The sequence below is a fragment of the Atta cephalotes genome (assembly GCF_000143395.1).
Source record: "Atta cephalotes unplaced genomic scaffold scaffold00031, whole genome shotgun sequence".
NCBI lineage: Eukaryota > Metazoa > Arthropoda > Insecta > Hymenoptera > Formicidae > Atta > Atta cephalotes.
The window spans coordinates 47,629-70,461 of record NW_012130095.1 but is presented as its reverse complement, the minus strand read 5'-3'; the positions used below and the strand labels follow the sequence as shown (position 1 = coordinate 70,461).

The following is a 22,833-nucleotide window of genomic DNA, read 5'->3' as shown; positions in this document are numbered from 1 at the left end:
GGAATTTGATAAGAGAAAGAAGTTATATTCGTGTATTATAGTAACATTTAAATCAATGTATGTAATTTAGCGACGTGTAACTTTAGAACAGACGATCATTTTCCAAGAATCATTCGATTATCGATTCTTATTATTCTTTATTTTTTCGTCGCAACAACTCTTAACCGAGAGTACAATGCGTAATAAGTTCGATTCGAAGGAGAGGGAGAAGAGACCATAGGGAGGATCGAATGTACGGCGGATGGCATTGATTCGACCGGCAATTAAGCTCGGATTACACTGGATAGGCCGTACTGTATGCCCGGAGCTAAATGGATACACATAGCTGAGATTACTGCGGCCACTATGGCCTAATGTAATGCCGTTCTACGGACCGTTACAACGATGCAGCCAGGAAGATGCTTACAAATGAGATCAAGGGAAGCAGCGAAGACAATGGTGAGGGTGTTCGGATAGACACAAAGGGATGAAACGCTGGTGGACAATCGCGGAATTATTCGCCCTATCGGTCCTTGCAATTCTAACCCCTCATCCCCTACTTCTCCTCTGTTCCAAGTTATATAAGGGATGTAATATTTTCAAAAACGAGAAATTCCGATAAGTACAGGAATTATACGAGCAGTTTATTTTATTCTGGCACCAATCGTGTCTCATCCTCGCTTCTGCAACCTCTTTCCCTCCACTGCGTCCTGATCGCCGGCCATTTTAATCGTTTCCGAGGGGTGGAAAAACACCGGCTGTGGGGGAGAAACACCCTGATTTATAGATGCACCACGATCCACCCGCGGCCCGATTATAACGAAGGTAATTAATAATTTGCGGTGCTTAAACGGCGCTTGGGAATACACTTCATTCGATATTCCTATAGTAATTCGTTATTATCTACGCTCACCTCATCGAACGAGGGAGCAATTAACTATTGTAACGCCGCGGTCGATAATGATTATTATTGTCGGTGATCAAGCACAAGCGGATGCATCGCGTTGCGTGCGCGTTAATAAATAAAGCGAATTAACTTTTATTACGCGATAGTCCAATTCGCGAACGCTTCAGTTTAAAGGAGTATCATAAAACGGTTCCACCTGTGTGTATTAATTGAAATTTCTGTTAAAGGATATTAGTTCTGTCTACTAAATATCTCTGTATTAAACATTTACAGACATTCCTCGCGACAAAAAAGTATTAAATAAATTTTCGGTTCGTACACTGTTAATTGGAAAAAAAGGAAAATTTAAAAATATTTGTCAATTTTTATATAAATTTATATATATCTTGAATTTTTAAACATTTCCCCACAGAAATTGACCATAAAATTGAAATTAAAATAAACGAATGCGGTAATAAAAATTAAAATATATATCTTGAATGTACATATCTTGTGAGAGAAAAATGTTGAAGCATTGCAAAACAAATGTTATGACATTTTCTTTAATATTTATTAGTTATGAAAAAATTTGATTGTGATAACAAAATATACATTTCTGTGAAATATATCTCATTAATTGTAAAAAAAATAAAATGATGGGTTATTTGCTAATAATAGTTTCATTTTGCCGTATATAAATAAAGATTTATTTCGGTGAAATAAATATATTTCTCCCAAATAAATTTTTAAATAATATCTTTTTCTCAATGTATATATATATACATATATAAGGTAGGATTATAATTTGGAAAGCTCAGATTATCGGAGTAAACAACATTAATTAATCTAATCGAGTTTATTAATACATTCTGGGATTAAGATTGCCTCTTCGTGGAATACAGGAAAATAGATGTTTCGCGATAATACAGAGAATAACAATAGGTCAAACAAGGACGAAAGGAAGAAACGAAAAGAAACGGACAGGAAGCAATAGCTCGCGGCATCCGTCAATTCTGGTCAGAGTCAGCAACGCCGGGTATAAACCGCTATCACGGACTATAACCATCCATGCCATAAACCTCAACCTCAACTCCGTAACGAGAATAATGCGTGCCGCTAGAGTATCTACCTCTATTAAGTTGGAAATCCCCCATGGACTCTCGATTTCCCCGTTCATCCTGTCGTGTCCACACACGTTACGTTTTTTTCTTTCTCATGCCCATCTTTCCACGCGTGTCTCACTTACAATTAGTCGGCATATAGAGAGTATCCAATTAATTACAAATTCTGTAAGCAGTTTGAAATGAATTTTTCTTTAACTGAAATTTGACAGCCTATCGTATAATAGTTAGCCGACGCTCATTACTTTTGTCCTTTTAAAATCCACAAATATGATGATATATTTATGTATTTCTGTATGAATCTTAATTAATTACAATTATTACTGTAAGCGTTTTGAAAATAAATAATCCTATGTTAAAAATATATCTCCACAGCAATATTTATGGGCGATCATTGAAGTGTAAAATAACACACAAGAAGAACCAATTTCTTATGAAAATTAGCGATATTTCAGTCCTTAATCTTTGTCGGTTATTTCAGTTAGCTATTCGTTGTATAACATAAAGATTCTTTCGTAATAAAATTGGTAGGGACGTTACAGAGTAATTAATTCCTACCCAGTACTTTGGTTAACCATCCATTCTAGACCACAGGGATCTTTTTGCATTAAGATTGGTAAGGTCGTTACAGAGTAATTAATTTCTTCGCGTACTTTGTTTAGCTATTCATTTTGGATCATAATAATCCTAGCTACAAAATATTGTACATTATAAAGAAATATTAATCACGTTGTGACGTTGTGAAACATTATATTTAAAAAAAAATAGAGAGAAGCATATTTATATACATATTGTATATCTTTCTCGCGAAATTGCGAGAAATACTTAAGAGAGATATATAAATAAGAAGAATAAAACAACAACCGCATACCAATAATTGAACTGAAGGTACTCTTCTTCTTGTTCTTCACTCTGATGTTATATACCTTCGTCCCTTCTTTCTCCTTACATTTCTTTCTCTGTCTTCTAATCGAGTTATATAGGGTTTCGACTCGCTATTCGCTTGGTGAAAACTGGAAAGTTTTTCAAGACACTGCTAAGCCGTAATGCCCTGACGATAAAGTCTTGTTCAAAAGAAACGAAGAAGAAACAAGATTCGACACAATGAAAGACAAAGAAAGAGGCAGAAGGAAATACTGTAACTTTACGATGCTACGAGAATTCGCGCATATTGTAAAAACTTCCGCAAATCGAACGAAAATTCGATCAGTAAATTTAAAGGAGTAAAAGAATCGGTCTTTGTGAGGTAAGAGAAAAAAATATATATTTTTTAAGTCGCTATGTTTTTTTGTATCCGATTTGCATTTTTTAACATACAAGGCAGATGTATAAATAATGCTATTTATTCATTAAATAAAATTAATCTTCTAAATTAATGTACTTTTGTGATAAAAAGAAACGTCACAATATTAAAAGCTTTTATGAGAAACTAAATTGAACAGCATATGTTATCTCAAAATTAAGAATTAAGTTTTCAAGTGAAAAACAGCCAGTAAGAATCAATACAAGTTGATTAATAACTATTACAGACATTTCAGTTCTCGTTTTGAACTTTCATTAATGTATAACTGATAATTCACAAAATTAACAATGTTTGTTGATCTTCAAGCTCAAATCCATGCTTATACCCATAACTCAAAGAAACATTTGAAAGGTCGAAATATCTAAATAAAACCTCTCAGTATTTGGTAGAATACTTGAACTGTTAGTCAAAGTTAAATTCTAAATTAATGTGTAAACTGATAAACGCAACTATTGATTTGAGCTATCATAGTCAATAAATTAAAAATTTACATTAAATTGTTATAGTAATGAAATATATAGCTATGGTATGATAAACACAAAGAGTCTATTGCAAGTTATATAATTTTATTACACACTTGATCAACTCGAGTCTTTACAGGCTCGCTTTCCACTTGATACAGATTTATTTCTTCCGAAATAAATCCTGTATCTGATTAAGTTATATTAAATTTTCAAATTTCCTCTAGAATTATTTACGATTTAAATTTTAATTGGCATAATATCGACATCTATATTTCTCGATTTTAAGAAACATCTTATCTTATTGTATAATCCATCATTATTAAAAGTGAAAAGAAAAAACTAATTTTCACTTTGTAAAGACTTATGGAGAACGGAATTATAATTTTCTATATTTTACCAGTGATTTTTCACATTTATGCTCTATTGAGACATCTTTGAAGAAGCATTTAGGGGGTTTTTATTGCTGTACAGAACGATCGTTCGAATCTAAAATTGATTGAGTATAAATCTATCCTGTGTCATGCAAAGATTTCAAGAAGATAGCGAAAAGACAAAATACAGCTCTATATACATCTTCAAAATCGCGCCACTGTCTCCTTTCCGGATCATTTCTTTCTTCCTCTATCGCCCTCTTCCACGTCGACTTATGACAACGTTACCGACGTCAGGAAATGGCTTGAACTTTCTAATGTAAAATGTAAGGCGCCATATTACCGGGTAAGACCACAGCTATTCACATCTCTTTCTTTCTTACTCTTTTTTTTCTTTCTTTCCTGCATTTTGCTTCAACCTGATACGATAAAACTTGAACTGTAAATCAAAGCCCACAGGCTCTGATATAGTCTTAGATATTTTATTATTTCATAATAAAACTTCGTAGTTTCGATAAAAATCTCGGTTTCGAGGAAAACCGAGAGAGTAGAATATAACAACGTAGCGAAGGCTTTACGATCTTACAAATCTGATGGAGAGATTTTTGTCCCTATTCAGTTCCTTTATAGACACCGTTTTTCACATTGGAAAAGCGGAAAAGTTCGATAAAGTGTTCGTTGGATTTTCATATGGTAGATTAGCTCAAGTTGTGTATGTCGAGACACTATCGTGACTTCAAAACATTTCACTTAAAAATAATTCTTTTGTCTATAGAGAAATAGAATTACTTGTACTTATAAGGAAAAATTATGAAAAACGTGGAACATTTAAACTAAATAAATTACTGATATATCACAGTATAATGATAGAACTGTCACCTTAAAAAATATCGACCTTTCTTATATTAAGAAAATGTGAAATTAGATATATACTGACTTTAATCTTAGTTCCCTGATTTATTAAAATTATATAATTTTAATCTTTGAAATAAGCATTGTAAAAATTTAGAAAAAATATTAAATATAAGATTATTTATATCTTCCAATTATAAAAGTCAGAAGTATATTTTATTTTTTTCTCTTCATATTTGGATATTTATATTAGATTATTTAATAAGTCTTTTTCAAAATGAGAAGTAATTAATCAATTATTCTAATTTTCAATGATACAAAGTGTTAAATAATTTGCATGATAATAATCAAAATTTGCTACTAATAAGCAACGTGATACTATCAACTGATTATTATAGAATGCATAATATACCACATACGCACATTATATATAAAATATTATTATATATATATATAATATTATACGTATACATATATATCTGTACATATTCATTGATGACGCGCCTACAAATTCGCATGCGGATCAATGTGCGATGGTAATTGCAGCGTAAACATTTTCCTAGGCGCTGATTGCGAGACTCATTATTTCGGCGAAGCTACGAATTGAGAATTGCGCTCGACATTCGACTCGAAGATGCCGTCAACGACCCATTCCACCAGCGTTGATTAAGGCGAGGGGATGCCCTCATTATTGCTCATAATCAAGATGCTACAATAAGGAGAGGCTTACCGAGCGGGAAGATGTTCTCGCTCTATCACGACAGCATCTGCATCCCTATTTCTCATTCGCCAGACTCGATCCTTTTATGGCAACTGTACTCTCTTCGACACAGAGCTTGCCGCCTAAGAGATGAATATGAAAATAAGCGGAACGTCCTATGATTAAGAAATTCGGCGGTTTCATTCGTAAAACTTGCTTCTTCATTTCCGTTCGACAGTATTGAACTCGAAAATGCAACGTGCAATTCGCGAAAGCATCATCAGAATTCCGCATCAAAATTTTACATTTATTTCATATTCACAAAATATCTGTATTCAGTTCGCATACGTGCTGATTCATTTATCCGTACTGCTCTAATGAAATTTACATTCTGTTTTTCTCTAGGATTTAGTTAGGTACCATCGTATCAAATTTTTAAAAAGAATGATCGAAAGAATTATCTAGAAAGCTAGCAAATGTCCGTTATGTATTTCCTTTAAACATGTCAAAATAACTCCGACACATTGCAAAATTTACATTTGCATCTTTAACCTTTCGTGGTCACCTAAAGTCCACGGGATCCCAAAAAAGCTTGAGGCTTTATATCCCTAAAAATGTTATATTTTTATACCAAATAAATACTCTTTTATACAATAATTTCACATTTCTTTATTTATAAAAATGATCTCTTTTATTCTTCAGAATAAATATCTTTTTTGAAACGCGGACTATTGCACTATTTTTTTTTTTAAAGTGTCATATCTTTAGAGTCATAAATTTTTATCAAAAATAAAAATATTAAAAATTAAAAAGTTATAATTCTTTTTAGTAAAAAGTGTATTTCTCAAAAACTTTTTAAGTTGTAAGTTTTTTAATATAATAGGTAAAATTAAAATCTTTAAAAAAAGCCACTGCATTTCCATGTTCTACAATGTTTAATACGTTGAACGTTACGTAACTTGCCCAAGGCATATGAATCTGTAATCTATCATACGATACATATTGTATTAAAATTTAGAAATATTGACATTTATTCGAATTATGTGTTTTTATTAATCTTGATATCGCCAGTTACCGGCTTTCCATGGTGCTATCAACAAAGTGCTGGTCACCGATAATCTTCATGACATTTAACGTATTAAAGCACGTTCAATAATTTTTATGATTTTAGAGAACAAAAGCTGTAAATATGGCAATCAATTAAAAGTGTTGGGGTTATTTTGCTCCCTGTGTAACTAACATTAAACATTCTCAGGAGATTTGATCACGAAGAATTAACAATATTCTCTGGCAATAAAAATGAAAAAATTTAGATTATAACAGATTAATACTAAAGTAGTGAAAATGCTCTTTAAGTTCAAAATTTCTTGAAATATTTTTACCAAGTTTTTTAATATATAAAACGGGAAACAATTTAGCTATTTGTTTGATCTCAAAAATATGATCTTAAAAATATTTAACAAATAAATACTTAGCTTTTGTTTTATTATTCTTTCAGCGTATTCAATCTGCAATCCAAATGTTTATAAGTAATGTAAATATTTCATCTTCTTTGTCAGAAAATCAATGAAACAATATCAACAATAGTTGATGAAAAGATAAAAATAAATCAATAAATTTTTACTTTATATGAAAAATTCTATATTTTCATTATAAAAATTTATTTATGAAATTATGTAGAATTTTACATATAAAACAAAATACTCTATATATATAAATATATATATATATTTTTTTCAAGATTACAAAAGTTTTTATGATGAGTGGTGAACATATCTTTAGCATTCTCGAAATATTGTCGAAGGCAGTAAGGGAAATGCTATTACGTAACAAACTGTATGAGGGTGCGTTTCGCGTCGCTGGCATTTCTTAGCGAGGGAAGGTGGTAATAAATCGTTACAATTTTCGCGGGAAGGAACCCGTAGTGTGGCTTACATACGAAATGGTGCTCCACTTTCCTTTCTAGGCACCTGACAAATACGATATGTAGGTGGAGCTTTTCGGGTACGACCCGAATACCTGAGAGAAAGTATGGAAAAGATGCAAAAAAGGAGAACGGTAAAAGAATGAAGATACTGGTTCTTTTTGCTCCTTTGTTCGCTCCTACTAAATGAAGATCGAGAACAGCAAGCTCTGTCGAATGATGGTGTCCTTAGTAGAGAGGGATTCCGTTCAATTATGTCTTATAGAGCCATCCTGATCGCAATTTGCCATGATTTTCAATGGTCAATAAGATTGTCCAAGAAAGAGGTAGAGGAAAAACAAAGATAAAAGATAGAAATGAGTTAGATGGAATGATCGAAAATTTGTATGGGCCATTTAACTGACCCCGGGTGTTAAATTTCAAGTGGGGAAATTGTAGAGGGTAGATTATGGAGATACAAATTATGCGATTACAACGATATTATCAACGAACCAGGAGATTATGTACTATCGAAATTATTATCGCTTATTACCAGCTTATTAAGAATATACGAACCAGCTTATTAATACTTAGTTGTTAGTCACAGCATTATCAGATCAGTTTTTACATAACAGATCAGTTATTACATTTTTTCTATTATAATCCTTGTTGTTGTAAAATTATGACTATTCAATAATCTCGATTTTGATTTTTACGTAGGTGTGAAATTATTTGTATTCACAAGATCTAAGCGTAAAGTTTTTATTAGCAATAGTGCTTTTGAATTTAAAACTGAAAGAATTTTTAACTTTACAGAAATCCGCGAATTTTCTTTCAATCGTTTAGTTTGATCATTAATGAAGAAATCAGAGTTTCATAGTCAAAAGAACGTATCCATAAGTTACAATCCAGCTTGGAAACACAGTTTCGTCTAATCTTCTTGCATCTTACTTCACTCCTTTAATTTCTTTACTTTTCTCTCTCGCACGCGCACGCGCACACACATTCTCAATCCCTCATCCTCTCTTCCTCTCCTTCTTGACGACTTAAGCACCTCAATTTGGTACGTTCGCTTAATCCCCTTCCCGAAGGACTCGAAGGGGGGTAACAAAGTAAGGGAAGATAGAACGAGCCCGACGTCTGACGCCAGCACAGCTGCGTGCTAAGCAAAATGCGAGATGTGGTAAAGTGCAGTTTGCAGTTCCGTTCGTCCCCGATGAAGCCTGTCAGCCGACGGCGGCAAAAAGCGGTTGACTTGCATCTAAGAAACTTACATCTAATTAACAGTGATTAATTAACGTGTCACGCGTTTCCGCCATCGCTTTGTTCAGCAGATACCACTGTGACATCCTTTCCGAATGTCAGATATTATTGTACTTTACGTCTCTCACGTAATCAGTTCACCGTCAGTGACGTCGTAAAATTTCTTTTTAGCGTGATTAGATTGAAAAAGATTAAAAATAAAAATCATATAACAGTGAATTTACTGAAATCTTTATAATAAAATTAGAAACATATTTCTTTTTTATTCTTTTATTCACATTCGATTAGATTCTAGATAATTTAAATTTCAATTATCTTATTTTTTAAATATTATTATTATTTTTAAGTTTTTTTATTTTGTATTACTTGCGAAATTTTATAATATTTTATAATTAAGTATGTATTATTTAATACTTATTTACGATGCATAATTCTAAACACTGAATTTTATATATATATTTATTAAATTAATTGCGACAAAGTGGAAATAATTTTTCATGCTATGCAACAAAATACACGTGCATAGTCGAAATTACTACATCAGCATGTAGTAAATGCAAACGAAGCATCTCTCCCATGTCTTTTTACTCCAACAATCTACGGTTATATAGGTACTCATTCGCGACATCTCCGAAAATTTATAGCGGCATAACTTCACAAGGAACGACCGCACAAACGCGAGCAAAAACGGATTTCGAGTGTTTTGTTTGGCGTGCAGGTTGTAATATCTACGCCCAGTTGTCTGTCATCATTCACACTCACGTACATTTATGTATTGACTCTGGCAGATTCTTAATAATATCATTGTTGCATTTAACGGCGATATAAATTATAATGCACTTCAATGAATTGTATATTTGTGCATGAAGTATATTTACGCATGTGTATGAAGAATTAGTTTTGTCGATATGAACAAAGAATTCATAAGCTTCGTAATATCTTCAAAAACATGTATTGTACTTTGATGAGTTTGAAATAAAGATATATTTATTATACTGTATAAAAATTTAAAACTTTCTAATCTTTCTTTCTCTCTCTTTTTTTCTTATACTTTTTATCTAGTAACGAAGAAATTTAAAAGATCGTAGTGAATTTGAATCATGTGCTTTAGATATATAAATTAACATTGAAATATTATTCTTTAATTAATTTCAAATGATGATATTCCAAATAAAGGAAACAAAAAAATATTTAATTATGAAAATGATGTTGGTAAAACGATTTCATATTTTTATAAAAATCAGATTGTCTTTATAAATTTGCCATGAAATTTTCAACTCAAAAAGAATATTACATATTAGTGTATTTTATTTACATAAGAACATCTCATTATACATAGGAACATATAGAAAGATCTACATATAGAACATCTCAAAATATGTACTTCTAATACATGCTCGTATTCCCCTAACGTAGGATGTCACATGAAATGTGTGATAATACCTGTCTGTGAATAATTCAGGGATTAGTAACGACGAATACCCAGGTGGTTCAAACACGGCAGGACTGTAGCGCTGATCGATGCCAAGGAGTAATGGATCGGTGTAGCTGTATATGAGTTTTAGGGTAACTATTAGAAAGTGATGGCTTGCCAAGAGAGTTCGGACGCCTCAGAACCGCAGCTTCGTGGTTGGCACGGTAAATCAACAAGTTGATATCCGTTACTCAGCCCAACTGAGACCACACCAGAGAGTGAGAAGGGTAGAATGATGTAAAGACAGAGATAATAGGAAGAGAAACATAGAGAGAAAGAGAGAGAATAGAAAGGAGAAAGGGAAGAGAGTCTAAAATGTAGATAATGATCACCAAATGACAAAATCTTCAAAGTGCATAATCTAGTATATAAACCCGCTTAATATTCCCAACACGTTAACTCTCAAGACGCTCTCGGTGGCATAAGACGCGATTTTCCACAGTCGAGAGTGTATCTTCGAAATATATAAATATATAACTTAGAACCGTATAACGTCGAAAAAGTGTTATCCTTTGGGAGCAAACTTACTCTGGCAAATTTCAGTAGCTTGGAATTGTTAATAAACTTGGAGACATTGATACCTCGTGGGGTTTCTATGCGGTGAGATATTTTAAATTATATAGAGACTGTGTCTACACCGCGATGAGAGAGAGAGAAAGAGAGAGAGAGAGAGAGAGAGAGTGAGAGAGAGAGAGAGAGAGAGAGACATAAAACCTATATTTAAAACTATTTATATTTATTTTTAAATTGTTTACATTGAGGTTATCGAAATGTCATAATTTCAAAATACTTAATAAGATTGATAAAAAAAAAAACAGTTTTTAGGTAATAAATATGATTAATTTTCAGAAAGCAAGGATTTATTTTTAAAATCTTATAGCTTTTTCTTAAATAAAATCTGTTATACCTCGAATCATTATTTCATTATATTTCTTGCTTTAAAATATGACACTGTTTTATCATGGCTTTCCCATAAAGATTAATAATAATAATTTAATAACAATAATTTAATAACAATGCAATTTTGATCATACATTACTTAATGTGTGACGATAGATTTTTTTCATTAATACATTTTTACATGGGAAACATTTAAGACGTTCAAAGATTTTAATTTTATGGTTATGAGATAAATAAAATAACAATTGTCGAGATTTCTTCAAAATCTATATATTTATTATTTCCGAGCTTGCTCCGAGCTTGCCTCTTTCAAAAAAAATTAAAAAATGAATTTTATCCTTGCAATTTGCATCGCAGCAAGTCAGCCACAGCATTTGCAATGTGACTTTTAGAACAGCGGAGTTATGTCAGCCGTATATGTCCCTCATCCAATAATCATTACGTATTAAAACACCGCGTGAGAAACGGAAAGATGGCAGATATTTAGAGCTTGTCATAGGAACTTTAGAAACCGTTACCGATATCGCGGTCGATGAGAGAGTCTATAGACCGCGTTCATACGCAATAACATATTAATCGGTTATGGGCGACTACATCCGTAGAGACCATAACGAAAGCTCAGTAACTCGAGTGTACGATCAGCAGTAACGCGCTGCGGACCTTTATTGGCTACTAACTTCCTGTTCGGAACAGGTCTGGGCTGACCAGCAATAATCGTTACTACTGACTGTCTCTCTCCTTCAGGAAACGACTTAAAAGTCGTATTCGACAACGGTCAAAGATATTCAGTCATCGTTCGTTATTCTCGTTTTATCGTTTTATCAACTGTGTATTGAACTAAATTAACTAAATTAGAAATTGAGAGCATTATAATGAGATTATTATACAGTTGCAAGCGGAATAAATAGGTCAGAATAAACGAGTTATTCATGCACTATTTGCGGTGCGCATGAAATTCTATGAAAAGTATGATATTTGATATTTGATTTATGTCTACTATGTTACTTGATGATGATATTTTTTATTCTACATTCATTATGATGCAATTTTCTTTAGAATTATCTGATAATATTATTTGCAATAATCACAAAATCTTATATTCTCTAAACAAATTATTATTGTATATGATACGTAAATATATTTGATATTACATAAATATATATAATACAACTGTCTTAAGTGTCTACACCTGTGCAAAAGATTCTTTTTTTTATTTACAAAAACAACATAACTCAAAATTCTTATAATTTTGCGCCACTTTATAGAAAATATTATACTTAATCTCTTTAAAACGATACAAGTACTATTTGGCGAACGAACTGTTCAGTTAAATTAGTTTACTTTTGATAGAATAATTTTTACTCGCTTAAGATAATAATTCGAAAGCTACATTTTTTTAAGTCATTTTTAAAGTAAGGAAATGATGTGACTTGTTTCTCTGCATGAATCTGCATCTGGAATAATAGAGAAAACAAGTTTGAAATCGATTATTATACTAAGAAACCGGAAACATACTGATATCCCGTGTTAAAGGAAAAGTCAATCGGCCGATAAAGCGAACTGTGGCAATCGCAAAGTGCAATCGCGACTTGTGGGAGACGAATCGTATGAGAAATCGCGCTTCGAGAAACGGGACGGTTTATCTGGCCGTGTCGATCGCTGTTTCGGAAACTTAGATTATAGTCGTTTCGATAGAAGGCGATTACGGAAGGTTCACGGTACGTTGGGGTGCAAATTGGTTCTCGGGTGGTTTACTTGATTTATTGCCATTTCAATCGACAGCCGGATAGCCGCGTAATATACGCCTAATTACACAGTAAGACGCTAGTTGATCGTCAGGCATCTTTGTTGCTGCGAGCTTAACATCGGTATCGATATCAAGGAGATAAAGCATACAATATTGCTGATGTGCTTGAACGATTGATTACGCACGTAAATCCTATGCCTGAGGAACTTTCATGACAGAATTATTAAATGATACGAAGGAACACCTATAATCGTCCTTATTACTTTGAAACTTAGGTTATTATCACCTCAAAGAGAGGAGTGATTAAGGTCATGGCAAAACGAGAAGCTTGAAATTAATTTCAGCACCTGTATTCCGCCATCTTGACACCCTAACTGGTAATTGTGTCGTACATATTGAAATGCCTAATCGATAATCGGGTATAATGATACATGTTTAATAATGATAGCCTTTGATGGAATTGGAAGCCCAGCCGCGTGGCTAATTAGTGGTTCAGAATAGAACATAAGTAAATGAGAGATTTGATATGTATTTAATTGCGGATTAATTACATTAAATGTAATTATTATCAATATTATATTAAAAAATTATAACTGTCAGTTTACAAATGTTATTTTTACTCAATTATGGATGAAATAAATTGTTCTCTACAAGATGGATCTACTTAATAACGTGGTAATTATCGTCGAACATTACATTAAATAAAAGAAAATTAATAATGAAGTTTTATTGTTTAATCTCAACATGACTTTCTTTACAATATTAGAACTACGTTAAAAGAACGTTATCGATGTTGCTCGTAAAATAAGTCATCAAAGTTTGACGACATAAAAATAGAATGGTCGTAATATTAATAATTATTGAATATATTTGCGAAGAATATTATTATATTATGATCGATAAGAACTGTACGACGTTACGTACTAAATTCTAAGGAAGTGAAGGATAACTACTTCTACTATTAAATTTACATACTATTTTTATCAAGAATGTTTGACTTATCAAATTTATCTCAACTGGATGATGTTAATACAATGAAAGCAGTAATATTAATCATTTAGCTTATTATTGGGAAAAATAAAGTCGCTGGCCAATAGAATCGCAAGACTGATACTATAGTGTGTTAAATCTCAACATGAAGCAACTCATGCCAGTAAAATAACTATTATCATTATCGGCACTCTCCATAAAACGAACCATCAAAGTCCAACAACATTAAAAATAAAATAGTCACTACGTTGCCTGCGAGCTCTTTTGGTATCGATCACCGAGATTCCGCGTCGTAAATACATCGCGGGAAACAAACAAAAGTTCGCGGAAATTTTATGTGCAGACGAGGGCAAAGGTGGAAAGGGTATGGTCGAGGGAAGATGGAAAGAGTGCGGAGGTCTAACTCCTCGTATCCATTTACAAGTTTTAAATCGTTCCGCCGGCGTGCCTTTTGAAAGAAACCTTTTACCTTTATTCTCAATGCACGATAAAATTCTGAAACGCGTTCGCCAGCCGCCGCGCGGCTTTTAAACGTTAACATGCGCTCGCTCGGCACAATGGCGGGGTCGCATTATACTCGAGAATCGGAAGGAGAACAAGCAGTATAGGAACAAGGAGTCGAAGGGGATGGCGGCGAAGGGGTAAAGAAGAGTGTTATACCGCCAAGTAGAAGGAAGACGATAGTGAGAACAGAGAACTGTTGTTCTTTCCTTCGTGTGCGTTCAATTTCTTTGTGCAAGACGGAGTAGAGTTACATAACAAAAATCTTGTTTCCGTATGATGTTCCTTATTGATGCTCCCGTTTCATTCCATTGTACATATCTATTGTGTAATACGATAAATAAATATCTTTGTGCTGATGTAAGCTCTTCAAATGTTAATCTTAATTCGTTAATTCTAGCTCATCAACACTCTTTTTTTGCTCATGCGGATGCACTCAGGATCTGTGAAATCTTGTTGAATATTTTGATGTATAATTTCGATGGAAATGTTATTAATTTCGTCAATAGTTGTTTTTCATATAATTTGAACAATATAGAATAGAAATACCATCCAAAGCTGAATTTTATTAATTACATAAAGTAATTGTTTAAAAAAAACATGTTCCTATAATTTATGAAATGTACATGTTTCCTAGACCCTTGACTGAGTTAAGATTAAATATCTTTTTTTCTATAATTAATTTTATTGTCAAGTATTACATTCTTATAATAGTATCTACTGTATAATAAAATATACATTTTTTTGAAATTGAACGAAGTTTAAATAATAGTATATATTTTATCTACATCAGCTATCAATATAAATGCTGTAATTATTATTAATTACAATAAATCAAATAATAATTTGATATCACTCTATCTATAATATTATCTATAATGAGAAGTTCACCAACTTTTTATTTGGGTCTAATATAATAAATTTAAGTGACCATTCTCTTTGTAATCGGATCGTAAATAGTTTTTCTCGCTATAACTTCACGACTTTTATAAAACCATAAAATATTCCGATTTGCATCCTCGTAAGAAGGATATGCCATAATTTCGCGACGAAGAAACTGCGACGATAATTCCACACCGTTAAAGGACTTATAGGTCATTTAAAGAACTCTCGGAGGCCAAAAGGATGGACCATGAGCACAAAATGAAAGATATCTCGAGATGCTTTTTTTATTAAAATGGGCACATCTGGCGATGAAAGGTGATCGGTCAGCTGAGCACGCATTTTTTCCTCGCCTCATTCAACTCTGCGAGGCCGACCGATCGAAAACGGTTACATCCCTTTGTACGTTGGCTACGGCACTAAAATGGAGCTTTGCGGGGTGACTATGGTCGCCTAACCACGATAGATAAATTTCCTTATGAAAATTCGGTCGAGAGAGGAACGTCTCACCACTCACAATTTATTGGGTCTTCCGCGGATCGCTGACTATGCTAGCACATTCATTCTATGTTCCGGTCATCCCTCGTCGTTCTCGACGCTATAAAGGGAACTTGAAGATAATAGCCTTGAAGTGTTCTATCTTCGAGATGATTAAAAAGTACAAAACTTTATCTTATTAAAGATTTTGGAATTTGTTTATTGAGGAAATATATCAAAAATAATATTATTTTCTTCATAATAATTAAATATTTTTACGTTTTCTTGAGGATATTTGGCTATATAATATTAGCTAAAAATATCAATTAAATAATTAGCCAAAATTTAAGCTAATATCAACTAATATCATCCAAAAAAATGTTGATATTAACTCATATATCCTGAAACAACTGCAAAAAGAACAAAAAAATGTGTGACTACATTTTCCTAGTTTCAATAACTTTTAAGCAAATAAGTGGATCCAAATAAACTTTTGCATGAATATTTATTATTGTTTAGTCAATATATGTTTAAAATTTTATTTAAATCTTAATGTTACTTCCTCATTAAATTTGTAAATAAGTATTACAAAATTCAATTTTATATAAGAATAAAGACTGACAAAAAATTAAATAATGTTTAAACTAATAAGAGAATTGTCTTCAAATTTTACATATATACATACATATTCAGACATAATATTGGACGGATTTTATACAGATTTTTAGTAATACTGAAGAGCAATCTATGAATTTTTTATATTTTTGATAAAGTTTTAAGATGTATGCATCCCTAAAGGGAGATTATTTAATACCTACATGGTCGAAAAGACGAACGCTATCGAGGAATGTCAACGGTAGTCGTCGCCGCGCTGCGCTCGAGAAGAGAATCGTCAAAGTAATGAGAGGAGGGGAGGCAAGGTAGGGTAGTTAAATGTTACCGGTGTCAGGACATGGCCTTTGTGTTAGGGGAGTGCTTGGGGAGTGCCGTGGAGTTAGCTAGACTGGCAGAGTACTATAAATTACATAAATGAAGTAAGCCCCTTCCGCGCTCAAACGGACGTCTTGCCAAGTTTATAACTTAATCACTCGTGCTATACCCGTAGCAAGAGGAGGAGCTTAGGTGGATGAGAAGGATACGAGACGGAACGAAACGGTTGAGATGAGAGTGGGTATGCCGGATAGCGTAGAAGATGTAAGAGAGAAAGAATCCGGCAGAGAACAAGCCGAACGATTAATGATGTCAGCGTTGAATAATTGAATGTGTCACGCACATATTGTCTCAACGTTGGCAAGTTTTCTTCCCGAAATAACGGCCTGATCGTTTTATTTCGCAGTTAAGCGTACGATATCTATCGTAAACATTATTTCCTCGATCGATCGCACATTCTAATTAAATTCTTACCTTAAATAAATTTGAATATTCTAATTTTCTGGATAATCTTTATCATTTTGTGTTGTAAAGAAAGTATAAAATATGTTTGTTAGTTTAATATCCTCAAAAATTATTGCATTTAAAACGAGATAAATATATATTCAGAAGATAAGTATTTTGAAGAAAGAGAAAGCGAAGATCTTGAATGCAAAAAGTACGAACAACGCGGACAAACTTATTATTCTTTTTTCTGCAGCTCTCCCATCTGCTAAGCTTACTATTTCCTATAGTGAATTCGATCAATTGCATTAAAATATATTAAATAATTGCAGTATATATTAAAAACTGCTATAAAATTAGCATATTTATAAAAGTAAACGCATATAAATATTTTAAACAAATATTTGTCTAACTAATGTCACATTTAACAGAATATATTATATTTTTTTTATTGTTAAAATTGATTATATTGTGCCACTGCATTTAGATATTTTATTATAAAGCAACCTTTAACATATACTAATTCAGTGCCATGTACGAATGATGGAATTCATCATTGCTTCTTATAATATTAGACTCACTATTTTTTGAACATATAAGAGAGAGTCTTACGTATCATTAAACATCTAAATCTTTTATCGATATCAATTTCGACACTATTAGAAGAAATAAATTACATAAAAATAAATAATTTTTGCAGTCTTTGACCGTACTATACGCTAACTTCCTCACAGAGCCGGAGTCGCGAGACTAGAATCGCGAATGGTCAGTTTACATTCCTACCGGTTGACCACCGGATGCATTTAATTACGGTCACCTAACGCAGCTTCGGCAACTGCTTTCGGTACGGAAGCACTAAATCGTGGTTATCTTAAGCTACAACGTCGTCCGCTGGATTCGTATAACTCGCGCTTGCCGGATATCTCGAGGCTGAATTACTAGCTAGGAGAGAAGCGCCGGCGCGGACGCGTGGAAAGGGCGAGATTAAAATCGCCCGGAGAGCAATGCAAAGTTTTTAATAACCCTTGATGCTTGATTAAGTTACGGCTCTCTTCACTGGCTCGCTGTCTCTCCTTCCCCGCTGTTCGTCTTTGGCTGAAATAAATTTCGCGGAGATTTCGCTTACAGACCGCGTTTTCGTGCGGTACGAGGGAAGAAGCGAGACTCGTTTACTCCGTCAGCTAAATTAATGGAAATCCGGGATGGTTTCTTATCCCCGCGAATATGCAGCAAAATCGGAGAGCTTTCGTATCTCTACTACTACCGGTTACTCTAATTCAAAATTACGTAGACTCTTTTTTTATTATCATTAATGCGGATTAATTTGATTAAACGTCAAATATCATTATATTTATAATAAATAACATAATCCTCAACTTTATCGTTTTATCATCTAATGTGATAGCATACGATCTATTTTTTATATGAATAACAAATATAATTAAAATCGTTGTAATTTGTTTTATTAAAACTGCAATATTGGAAAATGTGAGAAATTATAAAATTAAATTCGGAAGTAAAATAATATCAAATCTGTATCATGTATGTATATCGCTACAGTTGTTTGTCATTTCAATTTACCATATTAAATATAAAAATTTAACAAGAGTCTATGTATTTTCTTTCAGGCTTTGGATTTGTCACGTTTCAAAGCGAGGATGTCGTCGACAAAGTCTGCGAGATCCATTTCCACGAAATTAACAACAAAATGGTGAGTAGCCAGTCTGAAGTCTACTTGTAGAACAAACCCCTTCTTCTAAAGGATATTTTCCATTTACTTTATATAACCTCAGAGGTCGCGTCAAAAGGTATTTGCCTTCTGTTCCCTGCCTGTAATGTTGAGCAAAATTAATTTTCTGTATAATCGAGAAGGTCTATCTTTGTTAGTTATATTTGACACGCATGTGGAATGTACATGCAGGAGAAATCGTAAACGAAAAAGGGAAGAACTGTACACAGTTCCTCTAGTAAGAGAAATCTTTGTTTACTTTCCGCTACAACGAAAAGCTCTTTCACGACGGTCAAGTATTTTCTTGATGCCACCTTGTATCGATAATCCTGAAGTAAGCTTGCTACGCTGATCCAGTCGATATTTTCTTTAACTCTACTCTCTATAGTTAATTATTTCTTTACGAAATTTTGAGCAAAAAATCAATTTTACGATTAGTACTTTTATCTACTTAATAATTAACAGAAATAGTATAAGCAACAAATGATAATAATAGTGTTTTTAATTTAATAATAGTCTTTTAACTTCTTGAGAAAGGATTCGTACGTTATCTCCCATACAGCATAGAAGTTTGTATTGTTGCTGCATTGTAATGTTGCTGCAATATTGCTGGAGTGATTTGTGCTGTATGGGCTGCTACAACGATGCATAATCAAGATTTCGACAGATTTCTAATAGATGATTGATAGTGAATTGTCTTTCTTATATCGTCCCTCTTTCTTTTATCTGTTCTATCTAAAATTTCAAGGTCGAATGCAAGAAGGCACAGCCAAAGGAAGTGATGCTTCCAGCGAATCTGGCGAAGACGCGAGCGGCCAGCAGAGGCGCATACGGTGAGTTGGTGATGGTCGCGACACCCACCCCCACCACCTATCGCTACGCGCCGTATCCCTTGCCGACGGCGGCCGCTGCCGCTGCACATGCAGCCGCGGCAGCCACCGCCGGCGCCGGGCCTCCTCACCATCACTTGCTGGCTCCGATAGTCGCTACCGCAGCTCCGAGTGCGGCCGCTACTTACCAGTACGCGGCCGGTGCAGCCGCGCCGACAGCCGCCGCGGCCGCTACCACCGCGGCGGCGGTTTATGACGTGAAGCGAGCGATCGCGGCGGCGGCCGCGGCCGCGGCCGCGGCCTCTTACCGGCCACATCCGGTCGCAGCCGCGTCCCGCGCTGCTGCCCTCACCTATTCCATGAGCGATCTCCTCGGTGTTCAGGGCCTCGACATGGGCGCCGTTTACCATCCAATACCTACGATCGGCCTATGACCAACGATACTCACACCCCTTTCGCGACCGCAATAATTATAGCTCGTCCGGGGGTGTCATACTTACGTCCGATTATTTCGTTTAATTTTAATCGATTAATCATCCTTCTTTTCTATATTGCTTGTCGCGATTTTTTCATTTCGTTTTAGCATATCGTCATGAGTTTTACAATTTGTATTATGTTGTCCCGAAGGACAACATAATAATACAATTTTTAATCGCAAACGCAATAGTCTTTCTTAGTTTTGCTTAAAAATAATATTTGGTACGTGCCAAAAAACTTGTTGTTTCGGATAGATCGATTTAGATTGTATGAATTATAAAGTTTGAAATTCAGTGAATTAAGTACGCTCATGTAAAAGAAATATATGTACGTATTTATTGGATCTATTTAAGACTTAATTGGCTGAAGAAATCAATGCAATCAAACTTTTTATTTATTATTTTTATTTATTATTGATTAAGATTTTAGGAATCTTGCTGAGAAAAAGATTAGTCTCTCGTAATAAATGCGTAATTTTTTAATGAAATATTACAGTGAATTAAACAGCATTTTTTTATACATTCCTCAATTGAGAGACTCAACTGTTCGTCGTTTTGAAGTAGTCAACGAAAGAAATCGAAAGTATTAATTAATATATGCCAATCAGTGATCAAACGATCGAGCGTGATAAGTATCAATTTCAAAAAGTGCAATATTGTAGATTTAGGAAAACCGTTCTTATTTATCGGTTCGAAATACATATCGAGAACGCGATATTTTCGCGGAGCTGTTTGCGGTTGGTAATGTTCGGCGAAACTGTGATCGTAGAAGCAGAAGAAAACGCATAGCGAATTGCAGATTTAATCGACGTAGTAGTTACCTATGGGGCCTCATTTTCTTGTAGTGAAGAAAGTAGACATGTAGCAACGAGACAAACGGACAATTGCAAAAGACTGGTAGTTATTTCGTAAATAATTAGTAATGCAGATAGTAGGACAATAAACAAAGTGTTCAAATGTAGAGGGAAAACGACCTAATGATGCTCAAATAAATTGCCGTCGCGTCGAACGTATCTCCTTATAGGATTGTCTTTCGATTGTGAAATTTACTATGTATAATTAATAAAATATAAAGTAAAATCTTAAACAATTTTTTGCTTCTCAAAGAAACATTATTAAATTAAAAAATTTAACTTTAAAATTTATATAGATCTTGTGATCTTAAGAATAATAGGATTATCTTTCGATTTATAAATTTACAATTTGTTCAATAAAACATAAAGCAGAAATCTTAAAAAGTTTTTGCTTTTCAATAAAACATTATTAAATTTAAAAATAAAATTTTTGTGTTTCTTCGATTTTTCAAAAGAAAAACAGGTTATTTTGACGGTTTTTCTTAAAATACATTTTTTCATGAGTTATTATTTTTTTTAAATTGAAAAATCGGAGATGTATTGAGAATTGAGAAGTTAATAATAATTAAATTTGTCTTACATTGTCAGATTAGTATAATTATTATTAAAGCATCCATTTTTCGAAAATGAATGTAATTATATAAAAACATCTTCTTTTACATACTAATGAAGATAGGCAGGATGAATAGTACCTATACAAGTCATGTCTAACTAAATCTCAATCATCTACCGACATCGAATAATTAAATTTTTGGTGCCCATCACACTTGCTGTTAAAAGCACTTCGATTAAAACGCCGTAGAAATTAACACCGACATCGAGTCTTCAACGAAGAGGAGGAATGAGAGAACAGGAAATCGAAAGACAAGGTGAGCAGCAATTTTCAGGTCACCCCGATGGGGAAACAAAACGACAAGTCCTCGATGGAGATTGTATGTTCGTCGTTCGGCGGCTGTCAATTCGTTGATAGAACCTAGTTGAAATTTTAGCGCGTTGCGAACAAAGCTCTAACGTAGAAATTGTCGTCTGCGAGGTCACGCGACAAGATCGGGTAATATAATTGAAAGTCGCGATAGAAGATATGGAAAAATAGTCGCGTTTCGTGGCGTATTTTCGAACGTCTTTAAAAATGGATATTTTTTCGGAATGAAATAATCGTTTGTTTAAACAATAATAAACGCTCTTTGTCGAGGCCGTTTTAATTACGAATATTTTAACAAAAAAAAAATTGAAATAATATACAAGAGAAAAACAACCTTTCTCCTCCTTCTCCCAGGTAGTGGTTCGCTGCGTGTACTCCTCGCGAGCACGCGAGCAATAATTGAAGGAAATCAATTAGCAGCGCATACCGACGTAAATTGTCGGCGATGTGATGTGGCGAGAGAGCGGTTAGCGTGACGGGAGCCCGCAGGAAATGGTTGGCGACACGTGCACTTCTCATTTGTCGCGTTTTCCGGAATATTTTTCGCAAGTGACTTCATGAAATTTCATAATGTCGAAGCAAGAAAGAACTCTGTGTTCTAAACGATATAAAGATACTCAAAAGGAAAGACACGAGCTCGACACTATTTATATGTATATAAATGCATACGTGAATCTATATACATATACATATATATATATATATATATATATATATATATATATATATATATATATATATTATTTTTATTAGTAGTAGGTACTACCGTAACCGTAAACGTAACGTATCTATATATATAATAATAATAACTAACTAACGTAAAAGTAAAAAACGT

At 33.5% G+C, this 22,833-nt stretch overlaps 1 protein-coding gene across 1 annotated transcript in view; it reads left to right on the top strand.

Annotated features, from left to right (window-relative positions):
• Positions 1 to 22,833, top strand: part of LOC105621008 (RNA-binding protein Musashi homolog Rbp6) — a 339,167-nt gene that overhangs the window by 271,224 nt on the left and 45,110 nt on the right. Inside the window, exons 5-6 of the mRNA XM_012202485.1 lie at positions 18,816 to 18,898; positions 19,665 to 19,749. Coding sequence (XP_012057875.1) covers positions 18,816 to 18,898; positions 19,665 to 19,749 — 168 coding nt within the window. The remainder of the gene's footprint in view (positions 1 to 18,815; positions 18,899 to 19,664; positions 19,750 to 22,833) is intronic.